Here is a 23,372-nt window from a genome sequence, read left to right as displayed (position 1 = left end):
GTGTACTGTATGCTGGGAAACACTGAATATGTATAGCGCTCTTGTTAAAATGAATTTAAAAGGTAATAAAGTGAGTCCATTAGGAAAAACATGTTGCACACAAAGAAAAAGAAATATCATTTTGAACACTTAAGGGAAAGGCCTCTTAAAAATTACTTACTACTGAAACCAAAAGAAAATATTTTAAAACTCCTTTGCATATTCAATAGGATTTTTTTTTTAAAGCACATCTCTATGAAAGAGAGCAGAAACTTATTAGGAAAAAAAATGAGTTCAGATGGAAAGGCAATGGAATGAGGGGAGAAAAAGGAAATGATAAAGACAGCTAAAAATACAAAAGCAGAATTAAAACTTGCATTGAAGGTTTTAATGCAAAACACATAATTTTTCCTGAAGAAAATAAGATCAGAGCTGTCATAAGACATAGTATATATTTTAAATTTTTTAGAAAAAAATTTGTATGTAGGGGCTATGGCTTCTTTTCTTTTTAATTTCAACAGTGCTTAGGTCAAAGATAGGCACTGAATAATTGCCTATGGTTAAGCAGTTAGTTCAGTCTTCACTTGTCAAGTGAGGAATGAACAGTGATCTGCTCAAGGTCACAACACCGAGAAATAGCAGAGCTTAGATGAAAACAGGAATCCCGACTTTTAGGATGCACACTCATGAGCCTCCCTTAACTCATACCTCTGGACTTCACGGAATGCACTGACTGTAAAATGTGAGTCCCCACAGTTCCATCATGCCTGGTTTCACACTGAACCACACTCCGCAGCCCAGTCCCTGCTCCCCTGTCTTGACCACCAGCCTTCTCACTCGTTCTCCCATTTTTCCCCTTACCGTGATTCTTGGATTTAAGCTCTTACCCTGTCTCTTCTCAGTAATGGTTCTCTTTTTCTTTCCACCCTCACTGACTCAGATTTCAAAAGTAATCACCACTCCTGGTTTGACCTGGCTCTAAACCCTTCCGCTTTAGGTGCCTACCCTTATAAGTAGGAACAGGGCATACCCCAGGAATCCTTCCATTAGGCCCGATAGAATCATTTTCTTTTGTCTGGTAAGAGTTGGCTCCCTGCCATGTCACTAGCTGTTTCATTTCTCCATTGGTGATGCATATGTTGACCTGCAGCACTGGGCTAAAAAGAGGTGGCGGTTATGGGGTGGGCAACTTAATAGTATGCTTAGACCAAGTAGCCGGCAATGTAAATATTTCTCCTTGCCACTTGATAAATGAGGCACGAAGAGGTAAGGGCTTTACATATGATGTTTGAAAGAAGCAGAGGCTTGGGTAATAGCAATCAGTCACAAGACATTTAACACCAGCGATTCTACGTTCTTTACAAACGAAACAAAACAATGCTTTTTAAAGAAATATGACGTGGTCACACATAAAGAGATGAAGCTAAATAACACCAGGAATGGTTGCATGTTTTAGAGAGTTCGTGTATGTGTGATTGTTCTTATTCTGAATGGTTGGTTAGATAACTTCTACTCTAGTGAAGCAGTAAAGTGAGCCCAGGATTTGAAGCCAGGCCTGTGTTGGCATCCTGGCTTGAAAATGTGCCGGTTGTGTGACCTCTGAGGTTAGCTCTGTGAGGTCTGTCTGCTCATCAGTAAGCAGGTGCGGCACAGGCTTCCTTGCAGGGTCGTTGTCAGAATCAAATGGAGAGACTGTCACACAGCAGACAGACAGCAACAGCAGCTGCTTTTGAATCTGTAGCTCCTGCTGAGTGGCCCTTACTTGCATGTTTACAAGATGGCCTTTGAACCCCGGGCAGCCAATCATGAGCCGCCCACCTTAGTCCCAGGACCAATGGGGCCTTCCAGTCACGGAGGTCACCAGCCATGAGCAATCCACTAGAGAGGCTGAACAATCACTTGGTCCATCACAGGAACCAAGTTTCATACAGGTGTAGAGATTAGTCTTCTCTACTTAAGTATGTAAGTCCTTGGCCCTCAGTTTCCTCAGCAACACAGTAAGCAGCTCAACTCTGGTATACCTTACAAAACAGCTAGAGCTGGAGGAGTTGTGAAAGAGTCCTTGCCTCCTTGTATACATGACCAGTTTTTATTCTCAAATTAATATGACCTCTTTGTTATGGTGGTGTTTTTTGAAAAGTTCTTTTCCTGAAATGCCCACTCAAAGAAATAAATTACCTCAGAGATATATCAGGCCGCGAGAACACACCACATTCACCAATTGGTTGAAACGTGTTTTTCCTGCTTCACTTTGCAAGTACAACACTACCCAGAACGGAAAGTTATTTTCTGGTTCTTTGAAGAGCTGTGATTTCTAACATAAGGCCATATGCCGCTCAAACTGCTAGAGAGGTTGAGTGCTGTTCCAAGCGTTCTTCAAAGCAAGTACAAAGCAACGTGCATGTGGAAAACTGGGAGAGAGTCAGGAAAGAAGCGTTAAGAGATCTTAGCCAGTTCCCAGAGTGACTCCCAGCTAGAGACAGGCATCACTAAACAGAGTCAGACGCGGTGGAGTCAGTGACTCGGATGAGTATTTGCAAGAGCTCAGGAGAAGTCGGGGGCTGAATCCCTGTGGCTTCCTCTGGTGGGGAGATGCATGATGGAGCTGGAAGCTCATGGGCCAATTAAGCAGCCTTTGAGTGATATATTTTAAGCCTTGGAAACACATGGACTCTTTGATACGAGTTTGTTGATGTTTTTGTTATGATATGATGCTGTTTTATGTACCATTTTTTACATATTGTTTTTCCCTATGAAAAATTGAATCCTATAATGAAGCTTAATGTCCTCAGTATCGTTTAACTCGTTTTGGATAATGTATTTTTTTTATTGAAGCAACTAATTCACCAGCTGGTATTGTGATTTGTAATACGTGCTGTTTTTTCAGGGACCGTGATGTACCAAACACCACGGTAGATGCTTTCCAAGCATCATCACCAACTTCCCTTCTAACCCTGCAAGACAGTGTAATTACTGCATTGAAAGGAATGGAGAATCTGAGGGTCAGAGAGTCTAAGTAATTTACTCAGAGGAGAAAAGAACAGAACTGGTAGTAGAACCCAGTCAGTTCAAACCGAGGTCACTGACATTCTCTGAGAGGAAAAAAATGAAAAACTAGATCTTTATATTTTTGGCATTCCTTCGGCTCTGTTTTCAATATGTCTGAAATATTTCTCCCTCATTTTAGTGATTTTTTTAAAAAATGATTTTGCATTACAGAATCAGACTTTTCTTTCTTAGTGCTTTTTATCTTCGTTGTACACACCAAACAACAAATAAAACTGGGGGTGAGAGGGGTGGTGTGAACTGTGGACAGGAACCCTTCCCAAGGTAGTGTATAATGACAAAAGACTGAGGAGTGGGACTTCCATGGCAGTCCAGTGGTTAAGACTTCACCTTCCAGTGCAGGGGGTGTGGGTTCGATCCCTGGTCAGAGAGCTAAGATCCCACATGCCTCGTGGCCAAAAAACCCAAGAAAAACAGAAGCAGTATTGTAACAAATTCAATAAAGACTTTTATAAAATGGTCCACATCAAAAAAACTCTTTAAGGGCTTCCCTGGTGACGCAGTGGTTGAGAGTCCGCCTGCCGATGCAGGGGACATGGGTTCGTGCCCCCGTCCAGGAAGGTCCCACATGCCGCGGAGCAGCTGGGCCCGTGAGCCATGGCCACCGGGCCTGCGCATCCGGAGACTGTGCTCTGCAACGGGAGAGGCCACAACAGTGAGAGGCCTGCGTACCGCAAAAAGAAAAAAAAAAAAAACTCTTTAAAAAGAGGACTGAGGAGCGAATCAGGTGGAAATCTGCCAGGAAGACCCCAGGAGATAAATAATGAGAAAGAATTAAGGCAAGAGGACCAAGGATGGTATCCAAGTTGGTGTGTAAGTCCAAGACAGGGTTAGATGACAGCAAGTGTGGACCAGGACGGTTGACCAAAACAGCCTTGGTTACACTGGTGCAAACGTGTGTTAAAATGACTTAGATTTAGAGCATCAGAAGCAACGCAGACAAAAGTGTGAAGTGCCTGGTACATCTGGAAAACAGCAAATGGACCAGTGTAGAGTTCACCAATAGAATAAAGTTGTGAGGGAGAATGTCAGTCCATCATGCAGTCGTTGTATGTATATTAGTTGTCTGTTTCTGCTGTAATAAAATACCACAAACTTAGAGGCTTAAATTTATTATCTCACCGTTCTGTAGTTCAGAAGCCCAACCTGGCTCAACTGGTTTCTCTGCCCCTGCTTTCACAAGACCAGAACCAGGGGCTTTTATCTGGAGGCTCTGGGAATAATCTGCTTTCAAACTTCCTCAAGTTGTTGGCCAAATTCAGCTCTGTGCAGTTGTAGGACAGAGGTGCCTGTTTCCTGGCTGTCAGCCAGGGATCCTCAGCTTCGAGAGGCCACCCACATTCCTTGGTTTACTGCCCCCTTCCTCCATCTTCAAAGCCAGCAGTGGTGGATCAGGTCCTTCCCATGCTTTGAATGTCTCTGATTTCCACTTCTACCTCATCTCTCCTGCTTTATTCTTCTGCTGTATCTCTTGACGGACTCTTTTGTCTTCCTCTTCTGCTTTTAAGAGTTTATGTGATTACATTGTGCCCAACTGGATAATCCAGGATAATCTCCCTATTTTAAGGTCAACTGGCTCGTAACTAGTTCCACCTGCAAAGTCCCTCTACAGCAGTGCCCAGATTAGTGTTTGAGTAATCAGGGGATGGGGACCTCGGGGGAGGGGGAAACATCTTTAGAATTCTGCCTATGACATTGTATTAACACATTTATGTGCATTTCCCATTTCTGGGTGAGTTTTCGGCAATGTGTCCATTCCTGATACTGATACCTATAAATATTTTCAGGGAAATTTGTCCCCCTTTCTCTTCCAGGCTGCTGACTATCTCAGACCTGTTCTCCAGTCCCTGGCCTCTGTCCAGAGGTTTTCCAGAAATCTCTCTGATCCTCCTCATTTCCTTGCTATCCGGTCATCAGCGCCTCCTGCATTATTGACTAAACAAACAGCATTTTTTTGCCACTTTGTGTTCTGAAAAACTTTCAATCAATTCCCTTGAGCCTTGGATACCCCCTCAAGCTCTGATGACCTAGAAAATCTCAGGACAGGGAATCCTGTTTTCTTGTCTTTTGTAATCTTTAGAAACCCCTTGAGATCTATTTCTAAGCCTTTTTTTTTTTCTTAGCAACATATATAACTACTTAAATTCTTTTAACAACTAAGAAGGGAAAAACTTAGCTAACTAAATTACTGATATATTTGTTTATAATCTCAACTACTCCAGGGCATATGGACATATAATTCACAATACCAAGGTTTAGGGCAATCATTTCTATAATTTATTGTGCGTTAGGACCTTGTTAAAAATGCAAAATTCTGGGCGCACACCAAAAGTTCAGTAAATCAGGAGATGGATCACAGGAAATCTGCCTTCAACTCAGATCCCGGGAAAGAGTTAAGAGATATGCCTAAATTCGCACAGCTGCCAAGTGGCAGCAGGATTTAAGCTGAAGTCCAGGATGTAGATCATCTGTCTTTCCGGTTCACATAGTAAATGGAAGTGTGTAGGTTGATAAGGACTAAGGCTTCTCCAAGGAGTCCTTGCAAGTGAGTCTCCCACTGTCCTATTCCTGGGTGCTCATCAAGGGCACACTGCTTCTCCACACTCCTAGACATCCAGACCTTTCTCCTATGATCCTGATGCTGACGGCCAGCACACTTTCTACCCTACGTTCCCCACCCTGTACTACCACTGGTCTTCAGTCCCCATCGCTAATACCCTGACAGTACCCACAGCATGTTGCAGGAGATCCTTTATTGCTGTATCCCAATTAATGAATGGGATTGAGCCCCTCATTGCAATTCAAGAGAAAGGGAGTGAACATTTATTAAGAGAAAAGGAAGGAGAATGAACATTTATTAAGCACTGCAAGTGTCTAGGTCTTGTCGATTTGGTACAGCTTGCTAAAAAAGTAAGGCGCCGTGCAAACGGTAGCTCATTTTTTTTAATTAATTATTTTTGGCTGTGTTGCGTCTTCGTTTCTGTGCGAGGGCTTTCTCTAGTTGTGGCATACGGGGGCCACTCTTCATCGTGGTGCGCGGGCCTCTCACTATCGCGGCCTCTCTTGTTGCGGAGCACAGGCTCCAGATGCGCAGGCTCAGTAGTTGTGGCTCACGGGCCTAGTTGCTCCGCAGCATGTGGGATCTTCCCAGACCAGGGCTCGAACCCGTGTCCCCTGCATTGTCAGGCAGGTTCTCAACCACTGCGCCACCAGGGAAGCCCAAACGATAACTCATTTAATCATGAAGCACCTTGAAGTATTATATTCCTATTTTATTATTATTCCTATTTTTCCTATTATTATTCCTATTTTACCTTGAAGTATCATTATTCCTATTTTTTAAAAAAAATGAGGCTCAGAGTGGTTACAAAACTCACAGTGTCCTGCAAACAGTTAGAGGGAATGTTGAGATGTAAAGCCATGTGTCTTACTCCAGAGCACATCATCTTTCTGTTCTCTTCTAAGCTCTACACTTCTCTTCTAAGCTCAGAAATCCCAATAGTATTTACATAAACATTTTATAATCATTATCTAGGAGGTTGAAATTGTCCATTGCAGTTCACATCTCTTTGGCCACCATATGCCACTTTCACACACCTCTAAATATTAACTATGAGTGTTTTCTATTACAGTCCTCTTTTCACAATAGCCAAAATAAATAAAATGTGCTTACCATTGCAACTCTCCATGGGGCTTCCCCACACATTTCACTCTCTCGCCCAAGCATTCGAAAGAGACACGTGCACATCTATAAACAAATTCCTTCCACTTATGCTTCCTTCCCAGTTTTTCTTACTGATAGAGCCATTCAGCCTTCAGCCAAGGGTATAGGCTTCTCTGGCCTATCCCAACTTTCTCGCTGGTTACAAAGCTGCACCTCTCCCAGGACATCCCTGACATTCTCAGGTCACTGCCACCTGCATACCATGACAGCTCCCTGAGGGTCCTCTGTAGCCTCCTGAGTGGTCCACATGGCAGGCACTCCTTAGAAAGTTCCTTCTTAAGCTGACTGCCATTTGATTTTTGTCAGGGTGGGGCTGGGATTCCTGATACTTGAGAGAGAATCAAATGATGATCTGCCCTTCTGGTGTCTCCATTTGCAAATCAGGTAAGATGTCAGGGAAATAGGGATCCTGGACCATAGTAATTTCACAGTTTAGAGAGGTGTCTTTCACTGAGTCACATTTCAACTCCATGGCCCTGGTGTTAGTGGTGAGGGAATGTTGGAAAGAGCTATGGGAGAACCATGTTTGCTTATTTATTCCCTTTGGATGCTGAATACCTTCCATATGGTGGTCCATGTAATAAATTCCTTCTAGAAATTCTTCCCAGGAATAAGTTTGTCTCTCTTGAAGCATAGGTATGTTTCATTTGTCATAAAAGAAAGGCTACGTCATCCATTATATGTCCCTCTTTTGCCATAGCTACTAGTAAGCAAGCTCAGGAGTTAAATTTAGTGCTCATTTACACTGATGATCTCATTCTCAATTTCTGAAGACAAGAAGCTATCTTCTCTTTCCTTCCTATGATTTTGAATCTCTGAAGGCACTAGAAATTTAGAGAAGGGCCCTTGACATCTTTTTGCTTGAATATCAGTACTTTGGGGAAGTTCTCATGAATATTTGCTGGGATTAAGGAAGCAAAATCTAGTGATATTTTACCCCTCCTCTCTTATGGGTTCTTACTAATTGAGAAGAATATCAGAGCCAGTTATTGTCAATACAGAGCCCTGGGGTTCCTAATAACTTAATAGGAGAATGACTCTTTTTTTTTTTTTTACATCTTTATTGGAGTATAATTGCTTTACAATGGTGTGTTAGTTTCTGCTTTATAACAAAGTGAATCGGTTATACATATACATATGTTCCCATATCTCTTCCCTCTTGCATCTCCCTCCCTCCCACCCTCCCTATCCCACCCCTCCAGGCGGTCGGTCACAAAGCACCGAGCTGATCTCCCTGTGCTATGCGGCTGCTTCCCACTAGCTATCTACCTTACGTTTGGTAGTGTATATATGTCCATGCCACTCTCTCACTTTGTCACAGCTTACCCTTCCCCCTCCCCATATCCTCAAGTCCATAGGAGAATGACTCTTATATAAAAAGTCAAATTCCTCCCCTACCCGCATCACAGTTTATCCACCTCTGGCACTCGGGACCCTCCTGTAGATGGATGTGTGTCTGCCAGGCAGACACACACCCAACCACGTGGAGGGTCATGGCTTGATTCGCATCTCATTGATGACCAGCGATAGGAGGCCAGAGGCAGCCTACCTTCTGGGCTGGCTCTGGAGGAGAGCTCTAAACTGTGGCCCAATCAACTTTCCCAACAGACCACTAACAGAGATGCTGTTGAGGCCAAGCCAGTTTTGGAGGTGAGTTAAAGAGAGACCATTTATGACTAGTGATCTTTACCCAGGACCAATGCACGCCCTGGGGCTGGTTGCTCACACGGGGTGTTCGGCTGAGGGGGGCATAGGGCAGGGCTGACATCCTGTCCACTCTGCTCCTTTTTAAAATTCACTCTTCCAGATGGGATGCCTTTTGCATTTAGTCCATCTGGAGGGAGCACCTTTTTCTAATTCACACGAAGGCTCCATATGAGCTACAGGGTGACTACTTTTACTCCAATCTCGTACAAGCCACTCCTCTGATGAGGAAGGGTAAGAGTGGAGTTTGGGGGAGGGGGTAGAGCATGCAGTAAGCAACTAGAAGTGATGGTCCAGTGTTTTTCTCTCTTGGGGCATGGAGGAAATATACCCCTCCACCTCTGTGAATATATGAGGGACTGAGGTAGTAAATACTGTCCTCTCATAATTGTATAATATGACAGAGAAGGATAGGATGTTAGGAGAGAAAATGGTGTGCAGAAGGAAAAAGGAGCATTGAAGTGTCACTTACACATTCAGCAAATATTAACTTAGCGCCACTATGTGCCAGGCGCAGTGGCAAGCATGGGAGATACTGTGGTGAGTAACACAGTCTGTTGGGACACCTAGGTTTGGGCTTCATGAACCTCTGGACTCTCTCTTAAGCAAATTATTTTCTCCTCTGTGAAATGAACTTCTGTGATATCTGTGTTGCTCGTGTTCTCCTAGTTCTAACATTCTTATTGTTCATTTAGGTCTCTAGGGACCTTTCTGAGAGATGTTCCTTCACAGAGTTATTGGCTGGGGAACATGCATCTTTAGAGCTCCTTTCTGATTTCTCATTCAAACCTCTCATGCTCCTTTGTGTTCAAATCAAAGCCGTTATTCTCACTGACTGACCCCATGATCTTCCAAAAAAAAAAAAAAAACCTATCAGCAGGTAGCACTACTGAATTTAGGAATACCCCCTTCCGCCAGCTTAGATGAGTAATCAGAACAGCTGGAACACAAGTTGCTAAGTGAGGACAGGAAAGACTAGACACTGGCGAAGAAAGCAGGGCTGACCCCGGGCAGAATCACTCATAGAAGACAGGGAAGGTGCTTCTGCTTCAGAATGAGGGCAAAGGGGGGAGAATTTTTCACATGATCAATTTGCATTTGAGAATAAGCACTAGCTCCCTTGTAGAGAGGAGCAAGCACCATTAGAAACAGGAAGGTTTGATCAGGAGCTATTTTAGCAATCGGGAAGGATGCGATGGAGGCCTGGATTAAGGAGGTGAGTGACAGTGAGGACAAAGAGAGGGGATGGCTTCAAAAAAGATTCTGGAGCTCAAATGTATAGGACTTGGAGACTGATTAGATCCTGGAAGGGAGAGAAAAGTCAGGGGAGAGTGTTCCCAGGTTTCTGGTTTGGGCAGTGGAGTGGTATCTGTGCCCTGTAACAGGCCAAGGCTGGCCCCTTAATCCCCGCTGGGGGTGGAATCTGGAGAGAATAATAAATGGGGCTGGAGCAATGAAGGACAGGGACCTTGGTAGACCACTAGGCTCTCCTATTTTAGTACAGACTGCATGTCACCTCCTCATTGAACTCAGGACCATATACACTGTAGGGCCTGAGAAAAAGTATGTTACGTGAATTAATTTTGTAATGAAAATCTAAAGTGAACTCTGGCATTGATGCCCACGAACTTCAGACTAGGCTTGAAGAAACCAGCAGTCTTCACCCTCTAGAAATGTCCCAAGCGGACACCTTCATGAATGGGAGACATGAAAGTGAGACTGTGAACAAGGCTTGAAACCACCCAAATCCAACATCCTGTTCAGTTCTGGAATCTCTCAGAAATTGACATACTCCGTATAAGCATGTGGTTCCGATTGACTCTAATGGGATTCCCTGGTAAACCACAGATTCTAAATTATCCCCTAGTAGGTATCACATTTATAGTAGACATGTTATTTTACTCTGAATACCCCCTGGATGCTGGTCCACTGAATTCTGACAGTAGCAGAACTAGGAATAAGATCACCTTTTACTAGAGTGCCACTGCTACGTGTTCATCTCTATAAGCCAAAAAGAATAGGTGTTTGTAATAAAAGAATGTTTTTAAAGAAGAAACATATTTAATTCCATGCTAAGAAATATCAAACACAATCTCCTAAAAAAAAAAATCTCCTTATAGTATTTGTTTTATTTTTCTTTAATCCAAGGCAAGGCATTTTCTTTGGGGGAAGAAGGGATACTTTTTCCCAGGTCTGGAGATTAAACAATTCAGTAGTCACTTCACGTTCAGCTTACAAAAAGGGGATTTGCATATGAACTTGTTTCGGCAAGAAAACACATCTGAACGTGTTTCATGGGAACTATCTCTAACCATGGCGCCATCTCCTTCTTTTCTTTTCTTCATCCCTGCAGGTCACCGGATTGAAACTATCTCAGGACCTCGATGATCTTGCCATTCTCTACCTGGCCACAGTTCAAGCCATTGCTGTAAGACAATTTAATGCCATTTTTAAAGAGACTTAAATCTGTTAACAAACTTTAGACCACATACTCCCCAAGATACATCATATGCTTTTGTGACAAATATTCTAGGGAGCTTGCCAAAAATAGATGCTTGTCTGTGCAGAAGGAAATTCTAAAGGTCTTTACCTGCTTTACTAGTAGCCTCACATAGCTGAAAGCTAAAAGGGGTTAAAAGCTTTGAACATCATGCTTACCATCTATCTAATTTGTCTTCTAAGTTCATTAAATAGAAGCAAGGAAGTAGATGCCATGTATGCTTGCATTAAGGAGAGCTGGCATTAAGATGGTCCAAATTTATAAAACACGTGGTATTGTTCACTTTGCAAAAGGATCCAGTCTGGGGTTCCTTTAAATAGTAAGCTTCCTTGGAGCATGAAAATGTTTATTTTTATAATTAGCTGCTCAAATGAGAGGTTTGGTTGGTTAGGGAAGGAGAAAGGGGGGAAAGTGTTAGAAGCTTCTAAACTGAAGATCAATCAAAAATGAAAACAAACTCCTAGAAGCCCAAACATCATTGTCCAAGGACTCTTATTCTCTAGAGGTGATCCATGAGTGAGCTACAGAAGGGTTCTAAACCCTGAAATCACACACGAAAGTTTGCACGTGTGTGCGTGTTAGAAATTGCATTTGAAGGGAGTGGGTCATGCCTTTCAGGATCTCAGAGCTGGTAGGAACCCCAAGATAACAGTTAATCCAGTGAGGCTTAGCTGATCTGGAAAGAGAATTGGGGACCAATAGAAAGGAAAAAATCTGTTCACTGAATTCAGAGTCAAAATTTATTTTTCAGAAATATACCTATTTAAACAAAGTACTTTTGTTTATTCATGCTATATGGACATATTTATATGCTATTCTGTCTCTTACTCCACATACCACTTTCATATCCTCATTGCTTCAAATAATAGAATTACATGCATTTTTTTCTGTATATCCATGTCATCAACAAAATCGCTTTTCTTATGTTTAGATTTATCCAGGTACCAAGTACACACAATAAGAGAGCAGAACTGGCCAACTCAATTAGATTAAACAGTCCTTCTTAGCTTATAGACCAATTTGACTGTATCTTCCTGAAACAACTATCTTATTAACAGCCTGTCCAGTTCAGTAATATCAGTCAGCCTGCTTTATTTATGGTAACTTGGTCAAAGAAAGACAATTCTGACATCTATCAAAATGGCGGGAGTTGACTACCATGAAAAAATGAAAATGGAGAACAAAAATACGCATCAGTAATACAGTTATTTAGCAATCCTGCTTTACAGTAAAGATAATAATAATATTGATAAATAATATAGTTTGGGGATATTATGTACCAGGAACTATGCCAAATATTTTACATACGTTATCTGACTTTACCTTATGAGGGAAGTATCATAATCCCCCTTCCGAAGATTAGAATCTAAGCCTCAATGAGGTTAATTAACTTGATCGGTTTCATACAGCTAGTAAGTGGCAGAGCTGGGATTTGAACCCACAGCTTTCTAAAATAAAACTAGGTACACGATGAATTGAGGAGCTTTTTTTGCTTTTGTTTTGTTTTGAATTTTTGAATTTTATTTATTTTTTATATAGCAGGTTCTTCTTAATCTATTTTATACATATTAATGTATCTGTGTCAATCCCAATCTCCCAATAATTGAGGAGCTTTTATATTCTGATCTTAATATCACTGTATGAAAAGTCTTACAGTGGAATGAGCCACTTGCATTAAAATAAATAATCCTGGGAAATCAGAGCTGTGTGAGGCTCTTCCTTCTGAGTCCATGCTAAGAGGGGGACATGAAGAATGAGACCACACAGATGAGCCAAGGGGCACCATTCTGTGATGACAACCACTGGTCCCTCTCACTGACACCCACTCTCTGTGCCAGGCACCAAACAGGGTACTACACCCACCTGTGAGTAACCCAGTCAGTAGGTGGGATTGTCCTCATTTTACAGACAGAGGGAACACTGCTTGCCAGGGTCAAACAGCTAGTGTATGGTCGAGTCAGAATCTGAACGTCTGTCTACTCCTAGGCTTTTGCTCTTTCCACGTTACCATGCTGCAATTTTCTTTGATCGCTTTGTAAAAGCTACATGATTGAAATAAGCCTTCAGGCATTCCTGAGAACAGTTTTGATTTGACACATCTTAGACAACATCATTAATTTGGCCAGGATTGTCTCACAGAGGTCCCCTTACTGGTAAGAAGTCCAAGAATGTATAAATTAGGTTAAACCTAATGCAGGCTGAGGGCTGGGGAGGGCTGGGATGGGAGAAAGCCAACTGCATTTTCCCAAATACTACACACTTGGAAAATCAATTTTGTATGTAATGGGCCGTACATATATTAAAAGCTATCATATTTATTCTGTCCATTGTTTTAATGACCTTTATAATACCATGAAGAGAAGGCAATTTAAGACAGATTTTTCGATAAGGCTATGTTGTATAGTCAATTGAGCTGTGAGTTCAGTCTGTTTTGCAAAAGTATCTGGGCATTCTGATCTTTTAGTGCCTTTGTGCATTTTAATGTGCATTTTAATGAAGCATTCTGATAACAGATATTTTCCCATGATGTTCACCTTGAAAAAAAAAATGTGTTCATTGACTCTGAATATAGCCTTTACACCTATTTGTTGTGAAGTTAAAGTTAAGCAAATTCTTCTCTGTAGTAATATCTACGGTTGATATTTTGTAAGAGTGGGATGAAATTAGAGATATTGTAATGAAGTTAACTTGGGACTATGCAAAACCCTCCATGAAGTGAAATTCTCTCTTGACCAAGCTTAATTGAAGGAACTGTCAAACACCCAGTTTATTCATAGCCTGTTCATCTATAGCTTTCTTTGCAGAATAGACCCTTAAAAAGTACTATTTGCATTTGAAGTCTCTCCATTTGCATTTGGTTCTGTACATTCCCAGTGGAATAGCCTAATTTTAATTTAAATTTCTCTGTGAAAACATTTTTTCCAGAAAGGTGAGCACAAAATCATTTTAGCACAAAGCCCTTTGGTGGGGCATTTAAGGAGGGTGGAGTGTTTCACACAGTGGCGTCTGGGACACCGAAAGGGAAGGCCCTGTAACTAACCGGGCAGCCCGAGTGGGAAATTCCTGCTGACAATGCCACATGGGAGAGAGACAGGCTGTCACAGCCCCTCTGGAGCGAGTGCCTCTTGTTTGGATTGCTTCTTGCCTTTTCCCAGGGAATGTGCTTTGTGTTACTCTCCTCTCAGGCCTGCTAATCACATGAGCCCTCAGGTCTCTGATTTTAGAAACATCAGAAATATCAATTTTGCATGGCATTTCCACGCATATTGGGAGGCAGCTTCCCCTCCCCTAAGGCAGATTGCATGGCTTTAGGCAAACTATAGAAATCCTAAATGGGGATAATAATATGCAGTTTTTGAGTGTTTCATGAAATTAGAGGTGATATTAAGGAGCATAGCAGAATGCCTAGCATAGAGCTAACAACCAGATTAGCTCTCATTTCTAAACACCCTCCCTGTACTGGACACTCCTATGAGCTTCAGATACACTATCTACAGCAGCAAACTTGTAAGATAGATGTTACTGTATTTCAGCAAGTCTAAGACCACATTTAAAATTTTTTGTTGCATGTTAGCATTTCAGACAATCCTTGGAGTTATCAAATGAAAAGTATGGTGTTATTCTTCCCATTTTTAAAATGAGAATTGAGTCATGGAAAGGTTAGGTATGGATTTGATTCAAGAAATAGGTGAAATGCCTGAATGCCATCCCAGCTTTTTTTAAATTCAAAAGCCATGCTTTTATCTCCTGCAGATTCATGCCCCTGGAGTACACTAGGGTTACCTGGAATCCACTGACACCAGATGATCCATGGTAGATGTAAGGGCATTTGTAGAACGCCTGAAATTAGTTATAATATGATTTTATATATGATTCTTTTCTGGGGAGGTCAGTAGGTTTTATCATATTCTCAGGAGGGTTCATGACCCCCCAAAAGCGTAAGAAAGAACATCTGGGGGTAATCAGCCATGTTCAATAAGCAGGGTCTGGCCGCATAGGGTACAACATGTTTTAATTTTTTTTAACACACGACATCTGCGGAGGATCTTTGGAGGCCCAAGTTTTACCTAATCCATATTCTTACCAGATTCACTAATAACTTCAACAAACCTGAAGTCTGTGGGCTGGAAATCTTGGTTCTGGACTGCCCCCATCCCTCATCATTTACTACACAGCAATCAGGATTTCACACACCCCTGGTCCCCAGATCACCCTCTAGCGCTGCCTCTCCCAGAGGCACCCCCTGGCCCCAGGGAGACAGCTCTCCGGAGAGTCCTGTGAAAGAAGCTTCTACATCCTGCCCCCCCCGCGGGGGTCAGGGGAGCATCCTGATAACTTCCCAAACCCTCTTCCTTTACTTTGGTTAAGCCTCTGGTGCTGCATGCCCTCAAGCTGAACTGTCTTCTCCTCCTCTGTGCACCTGAACACCGTCTTCCCAGCACCACTGTCACACCTTCAACGAATCTGTGATACTCTTCTGTCCAGCCCGAACCCTGCCTTCTTGGTGGTGGCAACATCTCTGGCCTCCCAGATCCTTGACCTCCGTATTCTCTCTTGACCTCCTCGTCCCCCTTGACCTTCTCCTCCATCCGCTTCAGCCCCTCACTCCCATGTGCACACCTGGGACTTGGTCATCCCCCAAAGTTGCTTACTCCCTGAATATCTCAAGGGCTATCTTGCCACCAAAAAACCCTCTCCCTCATTTCTCCCCAGAGCCACTTTCTCAATCATCGCCATGCGGCTGCCTCCTGAGGTCATATCACAGTTCATCTTTTTTGTTTTTAATCCTTCTCTCAAAAAAAAAAAAAATGATGATTTTTGGACTTCCAGTTTTCGAACTTCCTAGGAAATTATGATTTTTTAGATACTCGAATCCCTAGCTAAAAGTAATGACTTACACATTAAGATTCACCTCGATGACCCTGTGGTAGCGGTCTCTTGTCAAGCATCAGTAATTTTTACTTTAGTGAACTGAGCAAGACAAGAACGATAGATAACACATTTTCAGAAGAAAGGAAGACACAAGGGCTGAAATGAAAATATGGTGAAGCCATAGCATATGGCATGTGGTTTCTGCATCATCCGAGATCACTAAGGACTGACTGGGAATGGATTCTGGCACTGGAAGCCTCCTTATTAGAACCACTACCTGGTTTCAGGTGGTAACAAAGGTTCTTTTGCCAGCCTGAAGTCTTGTGTGCTACCTTCTTTGTGCAATTCAAGCCCTCTTTCCATGTTTCTGCTGCTGAGTTTGTTGGTGCCATTTCCAAGGAACAAACTTCTTTAGTTCCTCTTTAGGGAAGGGAAACTGACTCAGAGATCTCCAACTGTTATCATTGGAGTAGAGCTGCCAATGACTCCATTCCCCGTACCTCATGGAGGACCTGGGCCATAATGGACACTCATCAAATATGTATTTGAACGAACTGTGTTAATATGTACCGTGTTAACATTGTCAACTCTTTTTGTCAACATTGTATAACTATTGATAGAAGCAAATGGTGCAATGATTCAGAAGATTTTGGAGTCAGGCAGGCCCAGGTTGGAATTCCCGCTCTGCAACTTAATATAATGATGTGATCATGGGCAATGTAATCTTGAGTCCTGACTTTCTGAGGTAGTGTATCTAGAGCTCCTAGTGCGGCATCTAGTACTGGGTAAACACTTAGTAAATGTTCCCGATCAATTTACCTTTGCTACCGTACTGATGCTTTCTTCTGTTCTTCCCTTTAAGTTCGGGACGCGCCTCATTATAGAGGCCATGGAGTCAGCAGGGCACTCGATCAGCACCCTTTTCCTCTGTGGGGGCCTCGGCAAGAACCCCCTTTTTGTGCAAATGCATGCAGACATTACCGGTAAGTCTAAGAAGAAGGAGAGAAAGTCATTGTAGGCTTGGCAGCAAATGGGCGTGGCCAAGATCTAGACAGGGTAGAGAATAGGAAGATATAAGTAGTGTGCCAAATTATTTTGAGTATTTATGTTCAAATGTATTTTTTTTCTTAAGACAGCTATGGTTGTCACAGTGGGGAAAGTGACTTCTATGTGTAGCTAACTATTGGGTCGTGGTAAGAAATGAGACACGAGAGGTCAGCAAGGACTAGATCTTAATTCAAGTATTTACTCAACAGTCTTGAGTACCTCTTCTGATCCCCCCCACTGCAGGCAGTATTGAAAATACAGAGATGAAGACATGATCCCTGCCCCCAGGGAGCTCAGGGGCTATTGAAGAAGGCAGACAGCAGACATGTCAAATCCAGTGTGGCAAGAGCTCTGAGTGAGAAAAGCACAGGGTATTGGGGAAACACCATGGGCCACCTCGCCCTGGTTTGGACCTGTGAAGGTGCACAGCAAGTGACTGGAGGAAGTGATAAGGAAACTGTTTGAAGAAAGATTGCAGAGCCCAGCCATGGTGGAAGCTGTGGGTGTCTGGCTGCAGATGGGGGTTTGGACCCTAAGACCCCCAAGATCCTGTGATTCCTTCTCGGCTCATCAGAATCAGGGATCGTGACACAGATGGAGAGAATCCAGGGTAATGGGCTGATCTCTCTGTGATATGAGCAGACAAAAGCAGAGCAGGATCTGTAGTGCAGACTCCTGGGCCCCAAGGAAGGGGCCCCACAGGCAGGAGGCTTGCTGCTGTCCCAGAGGCTGGCCTGGGCTTCCATCCCTCTAGACCTGTGCCCTCATGCCCCTTGCTCCTTTCTCTCCCTGTGTCTCCTGGGGACTGATGTCCCCCCTCCCTACCCCATCCCGGGGTGGCCAGGTACCAGGGCTGGGCAAGGATAGGGAAGTAGGAGAGAACTGGACCCTGCTCACAGTCCCACCTCCAGTCTCATCTGAGCCCACCCTCCACTGGCCTCCATTCATCATGATCTCTTGCTGTCCCCTGTCCCCTGGATTCCTTACCTCTGACAGCTGGGTGGGTCCAGGTTTCTGCCCCTGACTCTCCCTTCCCCCTCCAGGCCATGCAGATCCCTGCAGGTGAGAGCTTTCCCGATCGTGATGGGCAACATTTACCCCCTGCACATCGTGAGATCAAACTAAATACGTTACTGATCCCCATCTTAGAGGTACGGAGGCTGAGGCACAAGCCAGAGAACAGTATCAAAAAGCACACAGTCTAAGGGTAAATATATAAAAATAAGGATAGAAATGACTACCATTAACCACGCTCCCGCTCTGTGTTGACATGAATCACCCTATTTACATTTAATCCGCACACACCACCAAAAGGTAGAAATTGGTGTCCCCATCTTACAGACAAGGAAACAGGGTCAGGAAGGTGAGTTAAATTAACTGTCCGACGTCAGACACCCAGTAGGGGCAGGACCAGGATTGTACCAGGTGTGTCCAGGCCCAGCGTCCCCTACACTATGCTCTGACCCAGGTTTCTTAACTTTTCTGCCCGGTTTGTAACCATTTGATGGTGATGACTCCTTTCCTAAAGTGTCCAGAACCTATGGAAGTAGGCCATTCTGAGGCAGAAAGAAGAAAGACGTAAAAAGGAGCTCAGATTACCTTCGATTTTCCCTAGGAGAAAAGCCATGACTACATTTTATCTCAAAGTCAGCTAGCTTGTTCAAGTACGGTTCAGACTTAAAATCTGATCTGTGAGTGACTTTTTAATTTCCAGCCTCCAAATAGCCACCAAAACTTCCTACCTGGATTCAGGAGGGGAGAGAAAATCAACCTTGGCTAACACATCACCCAAGGGAAAGGGAAACAGGGCCCCCAAGAGCAGGGTAGCCTGTGTGACCCAGGTCCTGACTCTGCACCGCTGCTCCAGCCTTTATGAAAGTGAGTTCTCTTCCAGGCCTCACACCCCTGAGCTGACTCAGAAGCAGGGGTGCAGTGGCTTCAGAGAAAGTTCTGCTTTGGAAACTGTTCTCCTTCAGGCTCATGAATGAAAAGGCTGTTAATCGTTATTTGGATTCCAATTGAAACTGGACCCTTTGTCTCTGACTATGGACCAGTTACAGTTCCGGACAAAGGGGCCTTTTCTTTGGCCTGAAACTCCTCTGCCTTGGGAAGCCGGTGATTGACAAGTGATGGCAAAGTGCATCTGCCTTTAAATGCTTTGGGTTCTGCTAAACTCATTAATGCGTCAGATAAAATAGTTCACATTCCAGGCAAAGCTGCCTTCTTCCTCTCCTTCACCCAGCATTCTGAGAAAAGAACACATTTGCATTTGTTTCTGCAAAAGATGGGTACACAAGCCGGGGGTGTATAGGTAGAGTGTTTGGTGCCTTTAAACGTTGTAATTGCTCTAGTTTTCCTGCAAAGAAAGCTGTAGAAAGAACCATAGACCTGGTACATGATTCTCAGGAATAACATGTGAAAAACACGGTGGGATTTGGGAGATGCTTTGGAGATAGTGTGGAGTAATGAAAAGAGCAGGGGACCAGCTCTGTGACTTTGGGCAAGTTGCTTTACCTCTCTGAGCCTCATTTCCCTCTTCTGAAAGGTAGAGATAATATTATTTCCCTCATATAGATCATGCTGAGGAATAAATACTCACACGTTTGTGAGCACCAATCTCTGTGCTTCACTTAAAATAGGTGTTCAATAAATGTTAGCTCACTTCTTCCCTGAAGGCAGCCCCACGCCAGAAAGGTGGTGCATTTCAGAAAAAAAGAAGTTAAATATTTTTTAAGCAAATCTTTGCCATTTGGGGAACAGTCTGCTCCTACTCTGGGCAAGCAGGGAGAGTAGGGTTTTGCCAACTTGGGAAATGTCCTCTACGTGAGGAGGAAGAATCTCGTTGTACCCTGGGCATATAGTTAACTATGGTTTCAAGAAATACTTGGTGTGTACTAAGTAATTGTAGGTTTCCCTCACTGACTTGGGACTAAATGTTCCTCCTGAATTTTGTTTTGTAGAATTCTGGCAGTTTCCGTAGGGGTTTCCCTCTTCCCGCCTTATTCATTATTTCACTCATTTACTCCTTCATGTATTCATTCTCTGAGTACACATGCTGAGCTTGGCGCGAGCATGCAAAGAAGAACAATAACGTCCTGCCAAGAGGGCCATTACAAACAGAAAAGTGCTCTCGTGCTCTGACCACTGTCCAGCGAGGACGGGGTACCCAGAGGACGTTGGTGGCAGCGTGAGTCAGATCCAGGCAGAGAACAGATGACACACTCAGATTGGATTAACTGGAGAACAGTCGAATAAAGGGTCTATTTACAGAGGTGTGGGCAGGGTTGAGGGAAACCCCGGTCACCAGGCGGTACCGTGGGGCTGCCTGCAGTCTGACCACCCCTAGGCTTGCAGGGGCTGGGGCAGGAGGTGACCCACCTGAGACTGAGGGTCTATGTGAAGAGGGGCCTCGTGGCTGGAGACGAGCTCAGTCCAGGATGTGGCCGGAGGACAAGGGGGCTACAGACTTGGTCCACACGGCAGTGTCCCAGGACCCAGAACAGGTGTTGGGGCCGAGGTGAGAAGAGGGTGGGAATAACTGAGATACGGTAAACATTAAGAATCATAATAGCTAATGCCAATTTACTGCCTCCTCTAAGCACTTTTAACCCTCACAGCAACTCTGTGAGATCAATGGAAGTTTAACCTCATTTTGCATCTGGGAAAACAGGCACAGAGGGGTTAAGTAACTTGCCTAGGATCACACAGCTAAGGCAGGGAGGAAGCCAGAATTCAAACCCTGGCAGCTTGGCTCCAGAGCACTTTGGGCTGCAACTGGAGAGCTGATGGGGGATCCACCCGGCTCCTCTGGTTTCCCGTTCCCAAGGAGAGGGGCCTGTGAGTAGTTCCTCCCTGCTCAGAGCAGTGAAGCTTTGACAGGGTAAGGAGGGCTAGGAGGCAAACAGCATGTGGAGTGCTGTCTTCTAAAAAGTCCCAGGGCCATGGGATGGTCATGGTCACACCCCCGTCCCCATGATCCCCAGACTGCAAAGGCTTGCGGTGCTCTCTCCTGATGCAACCAACACAGCCCTTCCGCGTGGCCTGGTGTCTTTCCTGCCCCTCTGGATGGTTGATGGGCAACCTGCCCCATCCTTTCCCTGTGGTCCACTTTCCAACCCAGATGGAGTGCATGGAGGAGGGCTTCACCCCTCACTGAGATTCATCCTAACAATAGAGGCCACCACTCTCAGGGGCTTATCATAGGCCAGGAAATGTGTTAAGCCCCATATGTGCCCTTTTTCATGGATCCTCACAGCAAACCTGTTATCATCCCCATTTTACACAGGGAGAAACTGAGGCTAAAGGGTTTAAGTGACTTGCTGAAGGACACAGGGCTAGTGGAACCAGGTCTGAGGTTTTCCCAGAGACCCCACCCCACCTGATACTCGTCAGCAAAGTCTCCAGTGCTGGCCCTGCAGTATGGGGCTGGTATTCCTAAGTCCACTGGGATATGTGTGGGAATTCTTCCCCCCACCCCCTTTGTCTGGGATGGCTGGGGCAGCTGCCCCAGCCCTGGAGTAGGACAGTGAGTTAGGAGATAGTGGGAGCACAGAGGAGGATGTGTCAGGGAACCCTTGCCAGAAAAGATAGGAAGAGAAATCCAGTCTTTGGAAAAATAGTGTATTGAGTAGAGGAAGATCTCACAGGTCTGGCCACAGAGCTTACCTCTGTGGAGTTTGCTGCCATCTCCTGATTAGCAAATATATTTATATTTTACGTACGTTTCATTTCATATACACACACATATAAAATACTAAGAATTCTAAATTATTCCTATTCACCTTAAGTCCACTGTGAACCTTCAGCCTCTGGGAGTTGTCATGTGGAGTGTTCCTCCCTGCCTGGTGGACCCCTACTCATCCTTCAAATGCTTATTTAATCCTGAGCTCCCCTGCTCTGATCCCCTTCCCCATCTCAAAAATTCATTCGTTCATCATGTAAGCAGTTACAATGTGCTAGACGCCGCTCTCAATTCCAGGGATTCAGCAGTGGACAAAAAGTCCCTGCCCTCATGGAGCTTATGTTCTAGCAGGCAAGACAGACAGTAAACAAGAGAAGTAATAACACGGTGTTGGAAGGCAATGAGGAAATCATGAGGCGGGTAAGGGATGTTGTGGGTAAGTTGTCATTTCACTTCAGATGGTCAGGAAAGCTGCAGTGGGGAGGGATGTTTGCACAGACTTGCAGGAGGGAGTTGCCATGGGGACATCTGGAAGCAAGTGACCCAGACAGAAGGAACAGCACAAGCAAGGGCCCTGAAGCAAATTCAAGAAAGGGCAAGGAGGCCGGGCAGTGTGGCCCAGAGGAGAGGGGAAGCCAATCAGGGTGGGAGAAGTGGCACCGATCCTGGAGGGCCTTGTCAGCCTTGGTAAGGGCTTTGGCTTGTACTCTGAGGCCCCTGAAGGAAGGATTCATCACACCCTCTCTCACTACTTCCCTTTCCTTAGTGCATCTCAGTTGGAGACCCAGCCCCCTGTGTGGCCTTTATCTCTCTCTCATCCATCTCCCCTTTGTGACCTGAATAGCAGAATAGTCTTATTCATCTCTATATCACTGGCCCCGCAGAGCACTTCGTAAATGTTTGTTTAACTACTTAAAATGGCAGGTAGCAGCTAGCAGAAGCCTGGAAAACCTGGGCAGAAAGGTCTCCTGAGTTCAGATACATATAGATAGATAGATAGATGATTGATAGATAGATAGATAGATAAATGTAGATATAGATACAGATATAGATATAGATATAGATATATGGTGCTGGCTTCCAGGGGACCCTTGGCTACTGCAGCAGCAGGCAGAGGCAGTGAAATCCTTTAGAACCAGGTAATCCCAAAGAACAGGGAACTGCAAGGGGGAGGGGAGGAGCACTGCTGCTGCCTCTACATCAGGTGTTTGTGCTGCTGGAGCTGCTGGCCGGCTCCCCGCGTGGCCCCTGGCCCTACTACTCCCTAACCAAGGTGTGGCCTTGTCCTGCGCAGGCATGCCTGTGGTCCTGTCGCAAGAGGTGGAGTCTGTTCTCGTGGGTGCTGCTATTCTGGGGGCCTGTGCCTCGGGGGATTTCGCTTCTGTACAGGTACGTGAGGACCAAGGGGTGGGCCGTGGCCCGTCCCCTGTCTGGGGCTGTCCTTCCTCTTGACAGCAGCTCATGTCTTGCAAAGCACACACAGGATATAATTAAGAAATGATAGGTTCCAGCCAGGGAAAGCACAAACACTTCTAGCCTCACATATTTTTTGCAGTTTTCATTTGACTTGGCCTCCATTACTGTCAGTTGTTCTGTCTTTCTGTTGGTTTTCTTTTTTTCTCCTTGAAAATAGCTCTTATATTATTTCATTTGAATTTCCCCTTGACCATTTTTCTTTTAGCAAGCGAAGCAGGTAAGGTACAAAACAAATTTTTCATGTGAATTTCTGATTTGTATTTGCTTCTTTCATCTCCATCCACCACTTTTCAAATACCTCTGAGGTCTCTTTCAGCAAGGTA

General features: G+C 44.3%; 1 protein-coding gene across 10 annotated transcripts in view; it reads left to right on the top strand.

Annotated features, from left to right (window-relative positions):
* Positions 1-23,372, top strand: part of FGGY (FGGY carbohydrate kinase domain containing) — a 411,736-nt gene that overhangs the window by 309,754 nt on the left and 78,610 nt on the right. For 7 of the 10 annotated variants that reach the window (XM_060139916.1, XM_060139920.1, XM_060139921.1 and 4 more), the window contains 3 exons: positions 10,827-10,901; positions 16,708-16,828; positions 22,868-22,962. In XM_060139916.1, the coding sequence (XP_059995899.1) occupies positions 10,827-10,901; positions 16,708-16,828; positions 22,868-22,962 (291 nt within the window). The remainder of the gene's footprint in view (positions 1-10,826; positions 10,902-16,707; positions 16,829-22,867; positions 22,963-23,372) is intronic. The other 3 variants (XM_060139918.1, XM_060139917.1, XM_060139919.1) reach the window with 2 other exon arrangements.

Source organism: Lagenorhynchus albirostris, chromosome 2 (assembly GCF_949774975.1).
Source record: "Lagenorhynchus albirostris chromosome 2, mLagAlb1.1, whole genome shotgun sequence".
Taxonomy (NCBI): domain Eukaryota; kingdom Metazoa; phylum Chordata; class Mammalia; order Artiodactyla; family Delphinidae; genus Lagenorhynchus; species Lagenorhynchus albirostris.
This window is presented reverse-complemented; position numbering and strand designations above follow the sequence as displayed.